This window comes from Lichenostomus cassidix, chromosome 8, assembly GCF_008360975.1.
Source record: "Lichenostomus cassidix isolate B80296 chromosome 8, HeHo_3.0, whole genome shotgun sequence".
NCBI classification, from domain to species: Eukaryota; Metazoa; Chordata; class Aves; order Passeriformes; family Meliphagidae; genus Lichenostomus; species Lichenostomus cassidix.
Genome location: NC_139489.1, coordinates 5243558 through 5265640, shown reverse-complemented (window position 1 = coordinate 5265640; position 22083 = coordinate 5243558). Strand labels below are relative to the sequence as shown.

At 39.1% G+C, this 22083-nt stretch overlaps 1 protein-coding gene across 1 annotated transcript; it reads left to right on the top strand.

Annotated features, from left to right (window-relative positions):
• Positions 1-144: 144 nt before the first annotated feature.
• LOC146433704 (protein zyg-11 homolog B) lies at positions 145-21690 on the top strand. The gene is made up of 15 exons (XM_085067582.1): positions 145-159; positions 994-1089; positions 7266-7431; positions 9806-10560; positions 12637-12777; positions 13993-14169; positions 14341-14405; positions 14972-15071; positions 15156-15206; positions 15759-15920; positions 16028-16075; positions 16686-16883; positions 16977-17029; positions 17293-17390; positions 19674-21690. Exons 2-15 carry the CDS (start codon positions 1033-1035, stop codon positions 19862-19864), a joined length of 2262 nt encoding a protein of 753 aa, XP_084923708.1. The 5' UTR covers positions 145-159; positions 994-1032; the 3' UTR covers positions 19865-21690.
• Positions 21691-22083: the final 393 nt, after the last annotated feature.

Here is a 22083-nt window from a genome sequence, read left to right as displayed (position 1 = left end):
AGTAACTTCCGTTTTTAGAACAGGGGTGCTGCTGTTAGAGACTGCTCCCAGCCACCACTCATTCTGTGGTAGCACAAAAGTTCTCACAGGTGCTTTTTGAAGTACTGGAACCTGCACTGAGCAGGCAGTACCAGGGGCACTGGGAATACCCAGAGACTGGTAAGCACTAAACACACAATGAACCCTGGTTCTCTGATGATCCGAGAATCACAGAATGGTTTGGGTGGGAAGGAGCCTTAAATATCATCTCATTCCATCCCCCTGCCATGGGCAGGGACACCTTACACTAGAGCAGGTTGCTCCAAGCCCCATCCAACCTGGCTGTGAACACTTCTAGGGATGGACAACCACAACATTATGGATTAATTTAACCTGAATGTGGTTACAGAATACTTGTACAAAACATGGCACACTATCCAACTCCAGCAGTTTTGAGCACAAACTGAATTTTCTGTGAGTAAAGTAGCACTTTAGAAATCTGTGTGACTAATTGCTTAAAATTAATCTGAGTTTGCGTTAAAATAAATTTCAAAGAATATTTCCAATATTTATAAATCCTTTGTCCCAAATTACTTCAGTAGGATAACACCAGCTTGTTGAGTTTTTGGGATAAATAAAGCTCAGTTAAATCCTGTGCAGAGACTCCTATAGGAAGCTTGATGATTTATTAAGAGCTAGTGTTAATTATGACCAACCATTGCCAGCTGGACCAGCAGCAAACCCTTCCAGGTGCACAGCTGAAACACCACTTACAGCTTCTAAAATATTTCCTTAAAACTTTTCAGGCTGTTCAAAATTTGGGTTGCAATTAAAACACCCACCCATTCTGGATGGGGCCTTTGGAAGACGAATTGCTTTTATACCAGCAATACCATTTCTCTGGAAATCTGGCTTTGAAAACATCTCCATGTGCACAGGCTCAGTAGAAATTCCTTGAATTTGTTCGTTTAAGTCCTTGAAAAGTCTGCTCTTGCTGGGGTTTTGTCTTTGCAGTTTCTGCTGCCGATTTTAAACCTGGGCCAACTCAACCATATGGCTGCTCCCTACCAGGAGAGGATTCCCGAGTACAGCAGGGCAGGCCAAGAACAGGTACTGGGAACAGGGGGTCAGTCTGTCACTGAAAGTTTTTACTGTTCCTATCACAAATTCAGAAGACAAGACATCTTGTGATAGGTTGGAATGAATCAGTGAATTTAAAAAGATATTGAAAGAACAGCCTGGAAGCTTGCAAAGACATTATGAAGTGGAAGAAACATGTAATGGACTAAGAATAGTAGTACGTGCTGCTTCCTTATCTAAGCTAATATCTGTGTCCATAATTATATAAATTGTTTCTTCTAAGCAGATTAGGTTTTTAAGTGGTTAAATTCAGAACATGAAGATTCTTAATTCCGTAATTTATTTTCTCTACGTCAGCATCCTAATCTAAAGAATTGGAATTATAACTGACCTTTGTTCTGGAGTTCTTAAACTGGTAAAACTGTGTATTGTAGTATATATAGAATCTTTTGTAATGACAGAGACATGAATAATTTTAGCAATTGTTCCTTAATATTTATTTCTGTGTCTTGCTGGTTTGCACACAATGGTTACTCAAAGCTTCTGTATGTAGAATCAGTAATTCTTTTAGAGTAAACTCTATAAAAATTAATTTTATTTGGATCGGGTGTCGGTATCAGTCTTTACTTGGCATCCTGGAACAAAAAATAACTGTTTTCTCTTTACCAATAACACATTGTACGTATAGGCTGGCAGACACATTTTCTTCACTGCTATTGTATCTCCAACCTGAAATTACTTTGTATGTACTGGTTTGTGCTTACGGCAAAGCTCCCCTCCAAAGCGGGCAGGAAAGCCGATCGTACTGGCGCAGCTGATTATTCACATTACCAGAACAAACCAGTTTGTGCAGGAAACACTTAACTTGCAGAGGCTTGTGAGCACGAAGCGTGCAGCTGACGCCAGTTCACGGCTGAGAGATCCCCAGGGACACAGAGCCGCAGCTCACCTGCTCCGCCGGGCGCTCACCGCTGTTCCCGGCTGCTGGCTCCACTACCGGAGCAACCAGGCCGAAGAAAATGTCCCACACACTCGTGACAAGCGAGGCCGATGCGCTTTGCAGCGCAGTGGCTCCTTCTCCCACACTTGGAGCTTTAACCGCGGGTGTGGAGGCTGCGCTCACCCGGCACGCCACCAACCTGGGCTGGCGCAGCCCCTTTAAGGGAGGCGGGTTCCCGGCCGGCTGAGGCAACATTCACTTCCAGGTCGGGGGGGTAAACACAGGGGAAGGGAGGGAGGGAAAGGAAAAAAGAAAAGAGAAGGAGCCCAGCGACCGGACCGGCTGGCTGGGCGCTCGCCGGCGGCACCCAGCGCCGCGATGGTGAGGGGGCGGTGAGGGGATGGTGGCGGCGGGCAGGGAACAGGGAGGCAGGGAGGGAAGGAAGGGGAGCTGCCCGCCTGCAGCCCGGGGTGCCGGAGCCGGCGCAGGTAGCGGAGGTGACCCCGGGGAAGGGGACGCCATGGCGGCGGCTCCAGCCCGGCTGAGGGGCTCCGGCGGGGCTCCCTCCCTCCCGCCGGTACCGCGGCCGGGCCGGGGCAGCCCCGCCGTTCGTTGTGTAACCGCGGCGCTGCCGCCCGTTATGTAAAAGGGCGCTCGGGACCCGGCGGACGGCAGGGAGGGGAGCTCGATCCCGGCCCGGTGCGCCCCGGTGTCCCCAGGGCGCCGTGAGGGCGATGCCGGGCCCGCCGCCCTGAGCGGCCCCTCAGAGCAGCGAGCGGGGCAGAGCCCCTCGGGCGGCCGGCGGGAGGGCAGCGCGGCACAGCTCGGCACCGCACGGCACAGCCTGTGCCACTCCAGCCTCCAGCAGCACCTTCCCACCGGGAACCGCTTTGTCCAGCCTCTGTCTGGGGGAAGCCGTGCCAAGGCACGCTGCGTGGGCCTCGCTGAGCTCCTGCAGCCGGAGCTGCCAAAGGAGCAGCCTTTCCCTGCTCCAGACAGGCCGGAGCAGAGCATATGGGAGCTGCTCGGATTGCTCCTCTGCTCCAGACATGAGTGTGCAGATTTGCTTTTCAAGGACTAGCAGGAGATTTCTGGGCGATCTAGGCTCATCCCTTGTCATTAAAAGGCTAATTTCAGTCAATCCCCTAATAAAGTTATGTCTCATTATTTTTGAAGTAGGTACATTTTGTGCCTGCTGTTCTAATCAGTGAACTAGCATAGAATTTCATTGTTTAACTATGTACTGATGTCAAAATTTATGGTAAAACTTGCAGTTCATGGCATTTCTATGTACCTTTGTCGCTGTGCTTGCAGTGTTCTCCTTAATGGCTTTTTTCCGTCTATAGTTTATATTAATTTTGCTGTATTTATTTATAGGTAGCATTTGTATCTCTCAGCTTTTGATCTTCTAGGCTAAGAAAAGCTTAGTTTATTTCCTATTCCCAGTGTGCTTTTCCCCCCCAGAGCATTCTAGTAGCTGTTAGGTTTAAACTGAAATGATGCAGGTGTCTCTTAATGTAAATAGCCCTGTGAGATCTCTCGGGTGTCTTGAAAATTACCCAATCCTTCCTTATTTTTTCTTGTTGCTTCTCCTGACACCTTCTTTGGCTGCTTCACCTTGTTTTCTTGTGGTTCAGCAAACCACTCTGGTTTTACTTTGTATCATTTCTAATTGATGAACTAGTATCTGAAGTTCTTGATATTCATCTTGAAATAAGTGGCCTTACTATGTCATTCTAATGTGGCACTATTTAACTTTGGACCTCCCATGATCTCTGCCAACTTTGTATCAGTAGCAACTTCAATCAGTATGTTCCCACTTCTTGTGCCAGAATAGCTAACATTAAATTTGAGTTTTGAGCATAATCCTTCCTTGAGTCTGGCTAATAAATCACCTACTTCTTTTTAATTCCACTTAATTTAAATAGGATAATCATAAATCTTTCTTAGTAACATAAATAATGGAACTGCTTATTTTTCACTGCCTTTCCTTTTTTAGCACTCAGAAGAATTTTGATGGCTGTTGCTTGAGTGGCTATTTCTTAATTGTTTTAAATGTTCACTTTAAGTAAAATTCTGAGGCTGTGGAGAGGTGGAAAACATGCAGCAGTATTTAAAGCTGATTCATGGAGTTCTCAAAAGAAAATGTGGAGGATAATGTTCTTTGGGAGAACCTTTCCAACTGCCCTGGCATGATCTTGAAGCTGAACTGCTAACATCAAGTTGAAGCAGGTTTTGCATTTCAAATTGCCACTGTATTGAGTTACTGTTGGGGACAAGGAGCCAGGCAGTTTACCCCCATTCCCCTGCACACTTTTGGTTTGCCCTGATTATATTAAGCACTTTAAAACATTTTTTTGTTTGGTTGGATTTTTTTTAAGAATTAATTTTAATAAGCCTTTAAAAGCCCATTGAAATGAAATTATTTTTCTTTTTATGCTCTTCCATAAACTAACTGGTTTTAGATGTGTCACATTACTCTGATAATATATGTTTTAGTTAATGAAGGCACCTTGGCTTGCATCATGTAATCCATAATTCTCTATTTTGGGGAATTAATTTTTATATTTGTTTCCTGGATACTCAATTAATTTAATAGAGTGAAAGAAACTGTGAGGTTAATTGAAGGATCAGATAATTAAGATGACTATGAAAAAAGTAAAATAGCATAATGGAAGTTCTACTCAAAAATTACTGGATGATCTTTATTAAATTTAAGTAAGATTTGAATGCTTTGCTGTGATTGACACACATTTGTAGTGTCTCATTAGACAGAAAGCAAAGCGAGCTGAAAACAAATGCCAGGTTTGTCTTCAACCTGACACTCAAAAGGAGAGCTAGAGGAAGGAACTGCTTAAATTCTGACCTTCTGAGAGCTTAAATACAACTTTAACTGGGCAATATTGTCTTTAAGTAAAGAGAAGTGAGAAAAAAAAGCCTCCAGCTCACATGAAAGGCTTATAGACTGCATTTGAGCTGTTCTATTTCAGTAGCAGACAGTCTAGGAAATTGTTTTTAGGACGCTTGTCAGAGGACTTTATTAGGTACAGATAAAAACATTTTGCCTGTCGGCTCAGGTTACCTCAGGAGCCTTTGTTAGGGAAGTTTCCTCAGCTTTTTGGCAGCAAGTTGAAGAAGTATTACAAATGTCTCCTCTGACCGGTATAAATTGAGTTAATAAAAATAATACTGTGCTGTTTGCATGTGTAATTGATCCATGCTTGTGGTTTTTCTTCCTTGATTGTATAGAGATACCCTGAATGAACTTCCAAAGGGATTATATAAATCAGAAACCAGAATTTGCAAAGGACAGATTGGCCACTCAGAGGTACTGGCTGAAAAAATAGTTTTCTGAGTCATATGCCAGTGGCCTATCTACAGGGCTAAAAATTCTCATTGGAGTTTGCTCACTGATACATAAAAGTGTTTCAGCTTTTCTGACAGAAAGGAAGGAACAGTTCCAGGAGGAATGAAGAGAGCCAGTATTCTGGTTTTGTCATATTTGAGCATCAAATTAGGAACACAAGATCTAATGGGAGATGTGGATGCCTTTGCTTCAGTGAGAATGATTTTCATACACCTTTGAGTAAGGATTCTGACTTTTGTTTGACTCATCAGCTGTCATATAAGTCCTGGGTGTATGTATTGATTTCAAATTTAAAAGAATTTTTTCCTATTTCATATTCAAAAATGTACTATTTGAAAATAATCGGGTTGGGTTTTTTTTTTCCCCTTTAGAAATACTTCAGGCATCATTGCAAACTACAAAGAAACAAAAATCATTCATGGTTCCAAATTCTGTCCTTCCTTCTCCTATCAGCTTAAGATTGGAAGCAGCCAAAATTGCTGTTTTCTTGTATGGAAGCAAGTTGCATCACAAAGTAACTGCTGTTTTTGCAATGATACAATGTAATAATAAAGCTTAAATAATAGTGAAAATTAGTCACTTAGTAAAACTGAGTCAGAGGAATTGAAACTTGCATGTCAAAAGCTGCAGAAAGAGCTCGCATTTAAATAATTTGGAGTTTTTAGTTCCCAAGCCTGTACTTAAGTCTTCAGGAACTATTATACTGCAGTTTCTAATCGTTGTCAATACATGATTCATTAAAGATTGGCTCCATTGCATCTTTGCCCTGAAGTGGTTCCTCCCAGTCCTCAAATACTTGCACCTTAATTTAGAAGACTTATCTCTGTAAACTTATTTATATTTCTTCTGTATAACCTTTTACATATCTCTGTACTCCTGTGATCAGCATATTAGGCAAGTGAAGCAACATAAATTAAATGAGCTGGGAGAGAAAGGTGAATTTATCCAGAACTTTCAGTATAAAAGGGAAGCTACTATTTTTCCTACAGATGAGATCTGACAACAGTTGATGCTGTTATTTTCAATATTGTCTGGGGGAGTATGTACCAGTCACTCAGCCTTCTTTTGTGTGGGGCTGGGGATGATTCACAGTGCTGAGAGTCATTCTTTATGTTGATTAATCTGTGTGGCTGAAAACAGTAGGTTATTATTAGACATGGAATAAAAAAAAAAACCAACCCTTTGAGATTTTCATGTATCAATGTACAATCTCAAACTCTGAGGGAAAAGATCAAGTTTATATTCTGCCTTGTCCTTTGTACCCAGACTTCTGCTATAGATGATTTCCAGGTGCACAGCCCCTGGAAAGAGGAAGAGGATTACTGTAATAGATGTTAATTTATTGCTGCACAAAATTTGGAATTAAACCAGTTCTTTTTGGGTTTCCTTTTTTGATCTGAAGCTCTAGCTGCCCTTTTCAGTATTAAAAATTGCTCCTATATATGAAATTTATCCGCAGTATTTGCATTTCTTATGTAGGTTGGTAGTAGACTTCTAATATGGGTTGACTTAAACGAAATATCAAAAGAAATATTTTCAATCCAGAAGTAAAATTTGATTTTAAAATCTTCTTTTAGTCTGTCTTGATTGAGTAATTCCCCATAGACTTCATAAATTAAAATTATTTTTCAGCAATTGCTTTTCTTCCTCTGGGAACACAAGCAGGGTTCAAGCACAGCAGACGTGACTGGATATGGTTCTGGGGGTGACTGGGGAAGGAGGCTCCCATTAGTTTTGCCCAGCTGTTCATTGTGTGACCTGACTTTGTGTGGCTCTGAGGGAGATGTCTCCTCTTGTAATATTTGTCAGACTAACAAAAAAGACATTATAGAGTAATAGAAGGTTAATAGAATGATTTGACTAAATCTCCTTTGTTTCATTGTGTTTTGCATATGACAGGAGGAAGCTTCTCCATATTCTTTACTTGATATCTGTTTGAATTTCCTGACTGCCAACCTAGAGAAGTTCTGCACAGAAAGGCAAGATGGAACATTTTGCTTGCAGGAGCCAGGAATGTTCCCTCAAGAAGTGGCAGATCGACTGCTGCAGACGATGGCATTTCATGGTAAAACCAATAATTGCTGGGTCATCGGTGAAAATATTTCCCTGGAATGTGACACTGCAGTTTTGCTATATTTTCTAGTAGAATCTGCTGTTGCAGCTGTTGAAATTGTGTTCTGTAATCTCTTAATAGAGAATTTTTGTTATTTTTGCTTTTAACAGCTTCAGCTGAGCTTTGCATTGCCACATGGATTTGAATAGAAAGTTCTTTGTCTTGGTTTATGATTTTAATATTCCTTTATTTGAACATTCTTCAATCTTCTTTCAATCACTTCAGAAAAAAATTTCTTCTACTTCTAGCAACAATATCTCTCAAAGATAATTTAATTTTTTTTTTTACTGTGTGCCCTTGTGATTAAGCTAGAAAATAACCATGTGATTCATTAAAACAGTTTCTCATTTCATTTAACACTTTTATTGAAATGGAATTATTTGTTTGAAAGCAGCCATTTTTAGAGTAGCATAAACACATTGTGGTATTCCTACATTCTATGTACTGGCTTACTGGTTCTCTGTCAGCACATCTCTGAAGAGAGGACAGCCCTCTTGTTTGCTTGCTTTAAGCATGATAAAATTTGTATAATAAAACTTCTTACCATGAAAAGTGAATGTACAGGTTATGCTAGGGAAGAGGTAAGAGACCCATTCCTTGAGATCCTGGAGGCTTTTGTTAAAAAATGAGACATGACCCTAGAAAAATTACTGTAAACAGACCAAGCACCCTACAGGTGCAGATTTTATTTAGATCTTACTTGGTAAGTACTGCTGTTCTGGTTTTCTCAAATTGTTCTGGTCAGAAATAACAGAAGGAATGATCCTAAAAAAAGACAAGGTAAAAAAGAAATTAATTCCTTATCAGAAAGTAGTGTATACTAAAGATTATTTAGAGTATTCCAATGAAATCAGATTCAAGGAAACTGTATTACAAGAAATTTTTTACCAATGCTGGCAGTAGTGAAGACCCTTTCAGGCACCAGAATGTCACAAACACACAGAGTGGAGGATGGAAAAAAGTGTGTGGCAGGTAAAAAGGGTGTGGCTAAGGTAGGCCAGAGAGAGTGCCTCAGTCCTTAAATGAAGAGATAAGCAAAAATGAACAAGTAATTTAGTGATACTTTAACCAAACTCTAATTATATTTATTGCTTTTACTTTTTCTGCTACATACCAGTTGTTTCATCCCATATTTTTGCTTCCCCCACAAAAGAGGAATGCTCTGACTACTTGTCAAAAATGCCTGAACCATTTGCTCCTTAGAAAGGTCTGCAAATCTTAATATTAATTTGACTTTGTCACAGAGGCAATTGCTAGCCCATGACTTAAATCCGAACTATAGTAGCAATGATGTTATTATTCAAATATATTGCATTTTTATTTCATTTTCTTTGTAAAGTATGTATGAAGATAGGAGATTAAAATCCAGGAGTGTTGACATTTATAACCATGCAGAGCAAAACTAGGACATGTTCTTCCTACTCCTTTTGTGTGGATGCTTGTGCAACTGTACCCTTCTCATGGCTTTTTGTAATCCTTCTGTTGATAAGACACCAAGATTTGATATTTGTATATTCAATGCATTTTGATAATTCTGTGCAGGGAGCTCACTGTATTGTTTCAGTTAGGATGTTGCCAGTGTGTTGCAAGAAAAGGCTACTTAGGCTTTCTTTCTACAGAGTAAAGGATACTAAAGATTGTTGCATTTTCTTTTTTTCATGGCTGTCTTCTTCTCCTTCCCACTGTTTCCTTGCCCTCCTCTTTCTATTCTTTGAATCACTTCTTACGTTTCTTTCTCACATTCAGCTTGTTTCTGAGCAACACTCCTACCTTCCTCATATAGCACTTAATTAGCTTAATTTAGTATTGATCCTACTTATGAATTCAATCAAATGCTAGATTGTTTAGTTAAAGCAAGATGAGAACACGTCATTGAGAGGTGGTGCAACCTTGAGGTTAATGGAACTGTGGCCAGAGGAAAATTACACTCAGATATTTTGAAATTCTCTTTTTAAGCACACTTCTAACCATTTCAGTGAGAGAAATACAGCAAATGAGGGCAGCAGTCTGATTGTTTTTGAATCATACCCATATTTTATTTATTGCCTGTTCCATTTTCTGAACCAAACAGGTAATGTGCATTTGCTGCTTCTTAATTTATCTGTCCTATTCTTAAACCTGGAATTTTCCAAACGTGATATCATAATCTTCAAAGCGGAATCTCAAATGTAAGATTTTGGGATCGGTGGCATAATGATCCAAGGGAAACCACTTAGTAATTAATTTTCTCTGCTAACACTTTGTACCCTTTGGGTTCTTAATGTGAAAGCGGTGTTGTGTAACACTGGAGCCAGCACACAACAGCACTGATGCTATTTTCCAACAGGGCTTCTGAACGATGGAACCGTGGGCATCTTCCGAGGCAACCAGATGCGCTTGAAACGAGCCTGTATCCGGAAAGCCAAAATCTCCGCCGTGGCTTTCCGGAAAGCCTTCTGCCATCACAAGCTGGTGGAGCTTGACGCCACGGGGGTGAATGCAGATATAACAATCACAGACATTATAAGTGGACTGGGCAGCAATAAGTGGATCCAGCAGAATCTGCAGTGCCTGGTGCTGAACTCACTGACTCTGTCTCTGGAAGACCCCTATGAGAGGTGTTTCAGTCAGCTGTCTGGGCTCCGTGCACTGAGCATCACCAATGTGCTGTTCTACAACGAGGACTTGGCAGATGTTGCTTCACTTCCCAGGTTGGAAAGTCTGGATATATCCAACACCTCTGTCACTGACATAACAGCACTCCTCACCTGCAAAGACCGGCTCAAGTCTTTGACCATGCACCACCTGAAATGCTTGAAAATGACCACAACCCAAATTCTGGATGTTATAAGAGAACTAAAATACCTGAATCACCTTGATATTTCAGATGACAAACAGTTCACGTCGGACATAGCTCTTCGTTTACTGGAACAGAAAGATATCTTGCCTAACCTTGTGTCTTTGGACATTTCTGGAAGAAAACATGTCACAGATAAAGCTGTACAGGCATTCATTCTGCAGCGGCCCACCATGCAGTTTGTCGGACTGCTAGCTACTGACGCCGGCTACTCAGAGTTCCTAACAGGAGAAGGAAACCTGAAGGTTAAGTGGGGGAATTAACTTCACTCAAAAAATACAACGTGCAGGGAAAATAGAACTAATAATTTGTAACAAATGTATTTGGGTGTGTTTCAGACTGAAGCTGTAGGTTAATTTTTTTAACTATTAATGGTAATTACTGGCTTTAGGTCAAATTCCTACTTAATTTTGATACAAACTGCTAAATTTACATAATACTGTATATATACATATCCTTATAAGAAGCATCTATTTTCTGTGCCTTTTCAGTGAACCTTAGATCCTGATTTAACATATCTAAGAGCTGAACTTTGTCTGGTCTGAAGTCATTTACTGTGATAATATTCTCTGGATTCCAGACAGCATCTAGCATAAGTCAGCAATGTGTAAGGGGTGGAGGCAGAATTTGCATAAGCTTTGAGCAGTTCGTGATTAACACGGCAGATACAATGAAGCTGAATAACTCAGCTGCTGTTATGTTCCATCACCACTGCTATTTCCTCTTACAATACTCCTACCCACCTTGAAAGGTCTGGTGATGAATACAACACCTAAGAAGCAATAACTTAGGATGAAAGCCTTGCTCTTCTTGAACAAATCCTAAATTACTTAGCCCCTTAGGATGAGATGATGTTTTCTGAAGTGCATTTATTTATCTTTTAGAGCCAGGCAACAAGACATCATTCCCTGTTCTGTAGAATCCGAATTGGAGAGTGAGCCTCGTGTGAATGGGTCAGAATTAATTCAAAGAAAAGATGGTTTTAGACATGTCAGTGTTATATCATCTTTGAATTTTCTTTTCTACTGTGCCTTGATGATGGAAGCTGCAGAAGGAATGAGGAAGAGAGCCTAATGTGTCCGTAGTTTAGTCTGTCTCCTGTGCAAGCTGAGTTTTCCACTACAACTTTAAAATTCAGAATGCTCTTGTTATAGGCAAGACGAGTAACACAGCCACACAATTTTGTATTTTTGTTGCCCTGAATCATTTGACAGTTGTTAATGGCCAAGGTCTTTTGAGTACTTAGTTGTCACAGCTGATAGCAAAGTGTCTGAATGTTGAAATGCATAGCTGGAGAAAGCAAATTCCCCTTTGGTGTGATGAAGTACAGCATCAGGAGGTTATACCTCATGTTTAGTATAAAATAATACAGTGTAATCCTTGCTGTCCAGAATACATACTTCATAGAATTGTCTGTGCTATGAAAAGGCAGGAAGGAAGAAGGTTCTAGCATTGTGAGTCACAATGGACTTGTGGCAGTGTGGTTAGCAAAATGCAGCTTGCATTACCTTTTTTTAAAAGACATAGTTATCAAGAAGAGACTGTAGGCTATGATTGGGTTTTTTTTCTTTTTTTGTGGGTTTTTTGTTGTTGATGTTTTTTTGGTTTTTGTGACCTAAATTCATTAGTAGCTCTTCTAAAATATTCAACTGCTTAGTCTAGATACTGCTAAAGAGTAAACAAGACACAGCACTCATGGAGACAGCAGAGGTAAAATATTACTGTCTTTACAGCAGCCCTGTGAAATTTGATTATGAACACTAGGCAGATATTATAGTTGAGAACATGAAGCCAAGTGGAAATTTTTCAGGTAGGGTATAATTGGCTGCACAAAATGTCAGTATATATGGTTGCCCTGTTCTAATCAGTACAGAATATAAAACAAAATCCAAGATGCTATCAGTTCTCTGAGGGCTGCAATATATTCCTGATCTCACAAGTTTCAAAAAATATGCCTGTATACAATACAGGATGCAGAGAATGTGACACTTCAGTCTATGGACTTTTGCTTTTTTTATATATGCTATGTTAAGTAGAACAAGTTCTGCATGCTGCCCTAAGAATTTTAAAAAACAGAGATTGCAGGAATGATTCATTAAATAGTGGGACTGAGGAGCAAACCGTCTTCAGTTATTCAACTTACAGTTATAAACAGAGAAAATGCCATATTTTCCATTTAATGATATTCTGGCAATCATTTGCTTACTGAGGGACTTGGCCAAATCACTGCCTTTGAAATTGCAGCTTTGCATTTTTTGAGAACAAAACTTTGAAAGTAAAATGATGACATCTTGAACTAAAGATTATTTCTGTGTTCACAGGTGTCAGGAGAAGCAAATGAAACTCAGATTTCGGAAGCACTGAAGCGTTACAGTGAACGGGCCTTCTTTGTGAGAGAAGCACTCTTTCATTTATTCAGCCTGACACATGTAATGGAAAAAACTAAGCCCGAAATTTTAAAGGTAAAAGAATAGTTTTGAGGATTCTCATGCATTATTCCTGAGCTCATCCCCAAAACCCTTGTATAAATTAGTTTATATGCTTTTATGGTTTTTGTTGGGTTTTTTTTAAAATTAAAATTGTCATTTTAAATAAAAATAAAGAACTACTTAAACAAGAATGATTTAGAAGATCCCCTGTAGTGTTTTATGTTAGGTAGAATTGAGCTCTACTAATGTAAATTATCCAAAGTTAGTGGCATGTAAATTAATTTTTTCACATACTTTGTATATGATATGAAATCTTCTTCAGATGCTGAATTCTGTCATTAGATTATATCTATTTGGGTTCAAATCAAAGGCCTGTCTAGTCTTATTCACCAGACACAGCAGTGCCTTCTGCTGATGCTTACAAAACAGTAATAATAAGGAAGGAATTCAGTGACAGTTCTGTCTACTGTCACCTTCCAGTACAGTAACAAGTGAATGGGTATCATTAGTGTTCTGTATGAAGCTCTGACCTGGAGCCTTGAAACTTCCCTAGAAATCTGTTCTAGACATTGGCTTTCTGTGTCTAGAGCACCAGAGACAGTTTAAGTTTTGTAGTGATCCTAAAAAGAGACACCAGTAGGACACATGGTTTTTTTTTTCCTATCCTCCTTGATGCTGAATAAGTGGCCATGAGTTCGCTGGCATCAATATCAAAAAGACTTCGTCAGTCAATAATCAACAAGAAAAATATTTTTCTAGGTGAGATCAATATACATAGCCAAAAATAGAATTTAGGAAGAAGGTGCAAAAAATCTATCCTGACCTAGCAGCTCAAGATGTGATTTGAAATGGCTAATCAGCAAATAACAAGCCACTACATCATTATCATTATCACTGCAGAAATTCTGTCCTACTTCATTCACCTCTGAAAGGTTTTGGTGATTTTATCCCAGCCTAGCTCTTTCTAGGAATTTCTTGCATTCTGTGCAGCCTCTTCTTTGAGAGGTTGCTACAAGCTGTGCAAAAGGACTCGGAGCAGTAGAAGCTGCCAGCTTTGAATCACTGAGCAGAAGGAAATGTTATTCCTGAGAATTCAAATCACACCAGATGGATTTCTCACTGAAATGAAAGGGAGGCAGAAATAGGGTGCTGTGAGTCATTGTTGTGGCCTTGAGCATTCAGCAGATTGCTCTTGGGGTCTGTGTGCAAATGTGTGAGTACTAAGGTGACCAAACTGTCGTGTTGCAGCTGGTGGTAATCGGCATGAGGAATCATCCTCTGAACCTGCCAGTGCAGCTGGCAGCCAGCGCCTGCGTCTTCAACCTCACCAAGCAGGACCTGGCAGCTGGAATGCCTGTGAGGCTCCTGGCAGATGTCACTCACCTGCTCCTCAAGGCCATGGAGCACTTCCCAAACCATCAGCAGGTACAAGGCAAAACTTCTCTGCTTTCTCTGGGATTCCGTGTCTTGTGGGTCTTAACGAAAGGTTTCTCCACAAGCCAGGACCTCATGGAAGTATGTTTAATGATTCATAGCAAGAAAGTATTCTGAAATATGTGTGTTTCTGATGAAGCAATTGTTTTTCATTTCTTACAGCTGCAAAAGAATTGCCTTCTTTCACTATGCAGTGACAGAATCCTTCAGGATGTTCCATTTAACAGGCAAGTTTTAGATGTCAGTTAAAATGAGTTGTAGCACTGCTGGATGTTTTTCTTCAGAAGTTTTGTTCCTGGTCCCAGTTTTTCTCAGTTTAAATCATTCCAGTGTGCTGAATTTATCTGGCCTATATTGTTTTGGGCCTGTTGACCCAAATATATACCATTGAATATAGGTCTGAAAAAATCCTTTGGTTAGATGCAATTAGTGATAGACCCATCCAGGTGAAGACTTTTTTACTTCAGGATTAAGTCAGGATTTCTCTGAGGTTGCTTTTTGCAGACATTTTTCTACACAAATGTTTTGTCCAAATACTTTGAATGTATTTGATGTTTCAGAAGATTGTGCCAAATTTTTCTTCCTTCTTTGGAGGCAATTCCTGTGCACTGTGATACATTATTAGAAGCAAGAGACCCTAAACAAACAGCTCAAAGCTGATAGAGGCTCATACAATAGCTGCAATTTCACTGTGTCTTCCTACTTTTTTTTTGTATGAGGCATAATTCAGTTGTCTGTGTACATCTATCTTTTACTAAGACTTATGAAAATTAATTTTGCTTTTAACTCCTAGGTTTGAAGCAGCCAAACTTGTAATGCAGTGGCTGTGTAATCACGAAGATCAAAACATGCAAAGGATGGCTGTAGCCATAATTTCCATTCTTGCTGCAAAGGTATGGAATTAAGCTTTGAGATTATAGGATAATATTTCTAAAGGCTAAAAAAATTGGTGATATGGTACATTTGTTTGTTTCCAGCTTTCAACAGAGCAAACAGCTCAACTTGGTGCAGAACTCTTCATTGTTAGGGTAAGTCAGATACTTTCCTGCTATCACATCCTCTCCAGCTATCCATACAACAATATTCCTGACAATACAAAGTAAACATAAGGAGATAAAATTCTGACAAAGCTTTAACATGTATTCATGTGAAAGCTCTTCAGAAAGTAAGCCAAAGTAGAAAAACTTTACACAATTAATGCAAAGTGAAATAGCAAGACACGTCTTGGTTTAAAATGCATCGTTTAAGGTGAAAGATGCTCAAAAGGAGAATATTTGAAGTAAATACTTACTGCTGTAAATGTCCACTTGGGCTTTAGAGTTCTGTGGATGGCTTTGTGCCATCTGTAATAACCTTACAGATGTAATTATTGTGAAAACAAAGGAATTCCTTTAGCAGGCAACCATGTTCAAAGGGGACATAAAAAGTTAATTAGCTTTTTTATTTTGTATAGTTTGACTCTAAACATATAGATCTTTATTCTACATATAAATGACAGCTATGCATTGCCCAATTGGTGCAGAAAGCAGCAGAGGAGCTAATATATATTTTGATATATTGATTGTTTTTTTTTTCACCAGCAACTTCTACAAATAGTTAAACAGAAAACAAACCAGAATCTTGTAGATACCACCCTCAAGTTCACACTGAGTGCACTTTGGAACCTCACTGATGAATCTCCAACAACATGTCGGCACTTTATTGAAAATCAAGGGCTAGAACTTTTCATGAGAGTCTTAGAGGTGAGGAGTGGAGGCTTGGTGGTGGATTATCAACACAGCTTTATAATTAAAGCTGTTTCAATAGTAAGCATAAATGTTTATCTGTTGTTTCTTTCTTTTATCCACAGTCTTTTCCATCTGAATCATCCATCCAACAGAAAGTTCTTGGACTTTTGGTGAGATGCAAAAGGAAAAAAGTCTGAAATATATACGTTTAAAATTTAATTTTGAAAGGAGTTTTTTTTACCCTATGTTAATCTGAAAAATTCCCTAATATTTTTTTATGTTCGTCTTTGATCCTTATAGTGTATATTATTAACAATTGGCGTGTTTTTGGATTGTTCTATATTTCTTCAAAAGTGATACTGAAATCAATGGTTACAGCAAATAAAAAGAGCTTTTAAGAAAGGAGAGTGAGGCTTCACATGAGTCCAAATGCAAAAAGTAGGTTGAAAGTCAGTAGAATGCAGACTTGTGCACTGTTGAAGTTTTTTGAAGTTGTGCTTGAGAATGTTAAAAACAGCCTTTGATTTAGTGTAATCTACATGTTAATGGCATAAAACCACTTACAAGAAAATCTCTTTGTTTTGAAGTAAACTCCTGCATTAGACTGGAAAAGTTTCCTAAAGCAAAAGTAGAATTTTGGCATGTGGTGATCACCTGGATGTATGGAGATCTCATCTGGGTGTTTATGTGTGTCTACTCACATGATATAGGTAATTTCCCTCACACCATGTTCTTTCCATTGACATTTTCTCTTTTTTATTCTTTTTTCCCCCATTCCAGAATAACATAGCTGAAGTTAAAGAACTCCATTCTGAATTAATGTGGAAGGACTTCATAGACCACATCAGCAAACTGTTGCACAGTGTGGAGGTGGAAGTCAGCTACTTTGCAGCAGGGATTATTGCTCATTTGATATCTCGAGGAGAGCAGGCCTGGACACTGAGTCGCAGCCAGAGGACATCTCTCCTTGAACAGCTGGTACAGAAATGATAGTGAATTCTATCATAGTCTTTTATATTTTTTTCAATGTTGGTATTTAACAATCGATGTTCTCGGTTCTGTGTTTTACAGCATGCTGCCATTTTGAATTGGCCAACCCCAGAATGTGAGATGGTGGCTTACAGGTAACAATTGTCTTGTGATCAAGAGTTTGGAAAATGAAAATAAAAATAAAAAGGCATACCACATATCTACTATATCTGATATTTGCTAGTAATTCTCTTAAAAGAGTTTTAGATGCAGCACACCAGCCTCTTAATATTTATCTATATCTCCTGTAGTTAACCTATAGCTGAATGAGTAGACATGTGACCTCTGAAGTAATAATATCTAGTAGTAAAGCAAGTAACTGTTTCTCTCTCTCTCTTTTTTTTTTTTTTTTTGATAGGTCCTTCAATCCATTTTTTCCACTACTTGGCTGTTTTATGACACCTGGTGTCCAGTTATGGGCAGTGTGGGCCATGCAGCATGTCTGCAGCAAAAACCGTATGTATTAAGAGAATATTACCTTTAAAATTCTTGGGTTTTGGTATGTTATTCACTAGCATGGAGTGGGAAAAAATAAGCATTTCTAGGGTATTCACTTCTAATCCCCTGAAGAAACTACATATGGGGCTTGGCTAAATTAGGCAGAGGGGGAATAGTAAAAGTTCCTTACATCTCTTTTGTTTACTGGAATTTTACTGTTAGATGCATAGTATTAATTCCAAAATGTGGATTTGTTAAGATTTAACTACATTTTTTGCTTGCACATGTGTTTTTATTCAAGTGAAATGTGCAGAGATTAATGATGGGCAGCAAATTCCTTTTAAATTAAGAACAATGGCCATAGCAGGTAGCAGTATCTTACTGGTGGAACAGAAGCTGTAGTTAATTCTCATCTCTAATTGCCTTTTTCAGTAACTTGCTGTGTCATAAAGGTCACTTTCATAATCTCTCTTTCCCATCTGCAAAATGAGAAGTAGAATTATTTGAGAGCAATTGATGTAATGCACAAGTGTTAGAAAAGGAAATAAATCCACCAACCATACCTAAATGTAGGAGTAGACAAACCTTCCTGGCTTTTAATGCTTTTTTTGGGGTTTTTTGACATAAATTTTTGACATGAATGTGTTTATATAAAGCCAATTTCTCCTAAAATATTAAAAGTGTTTTCTATGCCAGGTTTTAATCTCCTTGAAGGCAGCACATCTTGGCTTGTTTATCCCTGTCCCATAAATCACTATTTCTGCAGTGATAAGGCATCTGTTCAGCACCAACCAATACCATGACATAATATATAACTGCACACAGAATACTGTTTTGCTGCCCTTCATAGAGCTCATAAATATAATGAGCCACTGTTCCCAGGGTACTGTCCAGAAATGTGTGAGGGTTTTCACATTAAAGTAGAACTGTTCTGACAAAGTTGCTTTACTGATCAGACTCTAGATAACAGATATTTATTAAGGCCCTGTAATTTCTCTTTGTGCCTCTGTCCCGTTAAATTAATGTCATTCTATTTGTTCTATTTATTTTTGGTATTTTGTCTGCCCTCACCTCTGAGCTTTTAACATGCTACTGAGGTTATTATTGTCCTACTCCTGATTTGAAACCAAGACAGAATTCCTGAAGTTTAGTTCTGATGGTAGTTGATGCCAGAAGCTTCTGGACAAAGTAGCAGAGAAACCAAATGTTTGGTAGCAAATGTGATAACCTGCTCTGAGGGAAAATTTGCTAATTCTGAAATATGAAGGTATATTTGGGAGGAGAACCTTCAGCTTTTGGTGCTTGGCACCAAGAAGGCTTTTAGTCCTTGAGAGGAGATGCATTTTATTTTGACCCAGTCTTATAGATGGTAGTGTAAAATAGTCTAGAAATAATTAGTTTTAAAAACTTTGTATTTTTTTTCTCCTTGTGCTGTTTGTCTATGTTATAGTCACATCAATGAAGTAGCCTAACTAAAATGTTAGTAGCACTGCACTAAATGTGATCCCCAGTGAAATGCTTAATGTCAGCATTTAAACAAGTCTGGTGTTGCATCACTGAGATGAATGGTGCAATTTGGCCCATCTGGAGTAATGCCCTGTGGATTGCAGGGCATTACAGTCATCCTGACCTTTCCATAACAACTTCTGGAGCTTGCACATCACATTCACCATACAGCTCTTTTTATAGCTCTTCCTTGCTCTTAATAATGCTGCAGCTGATGGAGGTGTGATTTCAACTTATTGCAATCCAGAACATAAGTGGAAAGCAACCCTGGAAAAGCATTCATAGCACCTTATACCTAATGAGAGGCCTCCATCAATGTATTTGGCAAACTATTGGAAGGAACTAGTTTGTATTCACTCTCCAAGCTTGGACAAATGATGTAGTATATCTGATACCATTTTTTGGTAACTGTTCTGTACTGAGGTTTTTGGGAAAGGTGCTATTTTGACCTGGGTACTCATAGATACTATAGTGCTTTTTATTTCCATTTCTTCTGGTTTGTTTATGTGCACTTTAAATGCCTTTAGAGGAGGTGGTGGGAAGAGAGAATACTGTGCATGTTAACAGGGCATTTTCCAGTCAGCTGAGACAGACGTGGTAACAGACCTGATTACAGCTGGAGTCCTGCCCAAATAACTCTGTTATGTTGTCACTTGGTAAAGTAGTGATGCACTTCTGTGGACACTTTAGGGAGTGTCTTAAATACTTCCTGGAGACAAAAGTGGATTTCAATCAGTGTTTACAGTATCTGCTACCTTTACCCTAGATAATTCTAATTTTATAATCCTATTACAGCTGCCAGATACTGCAGCATGTTAATCGAAGAAGGTGGTTTGCAGCACTTGTACAACATCAAGGAAAATGTCCACACTGATCCCCACGTCCAGAGGATTGCTATTGCCATCCTAGATAGTTTAGAAAAACACATTATGCGCCATGGGAGACCACCACCGTGCAGAAAACAGCAACAAACCAAACCAAACTGAAAGCTGCAGGTAGAGGAGTGTAAAGTATTGTCTCTGTAATAATCCTCTCTGATATGTGTGTAGTTGGAGTAACTTATAATATATTGGTCACCATTAAAGTGATTTGCTGGTAACTGTGGTACCCAAACCATGTGTGGTAACCTTTGCTGAATGTCACCTTTAATGGCAACCGTGTACACAGCTTGTAAAGGGTCACAGCTTGAGCTGGTCATACCTGTAGGGTTAGTGCTGGCTACCAGGAGATGAGACTTGTACAGATCAATATGCACATCTGAAAAGACTTCAAGGAGTATCTTGTTCTGTGACTTCTGGGAGAAAAAGCTATTCCATCCCTGTGATTGCTCTTCATAACACTGTTCAGCAGTTTGGTGTTTGGATAGAACTGTGTGTGGTTGTGAGATCAACACTTCCAGATTAAAACAAAAGTCCATGCATGCAGGTTACAGAGAGACTTGTAACTAAGGCGACCAAAACATCCATTGTCTCATAACCCTTCTAGACACAAATGGGGTCTTCAGCTTCCTTTTCCTTTTGCCTGCAAGCCATGTTCTTTTGTTTTCCTTACTGCTTGAGCAATGCCTTTTTCCAGCTCATTTCTCCAGAGTTCTCACTGTTCCTGTCAAGGTGAGGACCAGCATCACATTCAGGGAAATGGGAAACTCACTGAAGTAAAGCTGTAGAAACAGAACTAAAATGAGACAGTACAAAAAGGATATTTGAGAATTTAAATTTTATAACAAGAATGGAGTTTTGTTTTGTGACTACTTTTGGTTGTGTGTGGAATCTTTTTTTTTTTTTTTAGAATACTGATGGGGATAGGAGAAGGCTCATTAGAGCAAAGTAACTGACATGACTTCATCATGGACGGGGTTGCATGTATTCATAGAAGGCTGGGATATCTGGTCACCTTATTTATGAGAGACTAATGATTGCTCTTGTTTTCTGTAAATATTCTGTCAGTATTGTGCAGTGAATTATAATTCCAAGCCATCACAGTGAGTGCAAAACATCACCCAATGTTCTATGTAAGCCCTGTGTCAATTGCGTTGTTTTGTGGGGTGTGAAATTTTACATAAAGATGCTAATTGTAACAATTTATTTCTTTCTTGGTTACCTTTGGGTTTCAAACCATGTGTTGAATGAAACATATTGCACAGTGTACAGATGCCTGATACAATGCAAGTGATGGAAGCAAACTGCATGTCCATTCAAATTCAATTTAATTTCAGGTGTTGTTCTTGTTTATCTGCTTAGTCTCCATATTTCCATGGCAACTGATTGATATTCAGAGACTCTTCTGTAAATATTTGGTAATTGAATTTAAAAAGAAAACTTATGTTTGGTAGCTTACTAGCAGAGATGGCTTCTTCATGATGACCATATTTTACTATTTTTAAGTCCTTTCCCTCCCAACTCCCATCCTTTACATAAAAACACTGCCTCTAATCTTCAATAACCTAATTATTGTGTATTTCAGCAACTTCAAAAGGTACTGATCCAGTAATTTAATCAGTGTTGTGTAGTTGTTCTTTGTACGAGAGTATAATTTGACTAGCATAATTTTCATCTGTGGATCTGGTTATATACAGTTTATTCAATTCCAACAGAAATTCAGCTGGCTGTAGCTTTGAATTATGAAGGTGGTTTAAAAATTAAAAGCAGCCTACAAGCTTTTACGCACTGCCCTTCTGAGATGTCTGCTATGGGACTTTTATGGAATTTCCGTTACATGAAATGGAACACAAAACTTGTCAAAATTGGTGTCAATAGAATGGATATAAATCAATTGCTACATGATTTTAAAATAAAGATGACAACTCTCCTTACAGTACTGTGTTTTTCTAAGAACAGGAGAACTTGCTGAAGCAACTTTAGTAAAAAAATCTAAAACTCTTCTCCTCCATGCCACACAAAATGCAGTGATGATGCTGGCATCAGGCCAGGTGTCTGGGAGACATGTCACTTCATGAAGTTCTGCAACCAGCTAGCACTGAGATGCTAAATACCCATTTTCTTTTGCTCCCCCATGCTTCATGCAATCAGTGAGCAGAATTCTTTCAAGCTGAAAACTATGAATGTCTACAAGGTATAAAGCCACTACATCTGTCTGTATATGCCACTTATAGAAAGCTCTCTTCACATAATTGTGCAGCTTCAGGAGTTTCTGCCAGGGTAGAATAGTTCTGAAAGCAATTTTTAAACTTTGTGCTCTGCCTGTA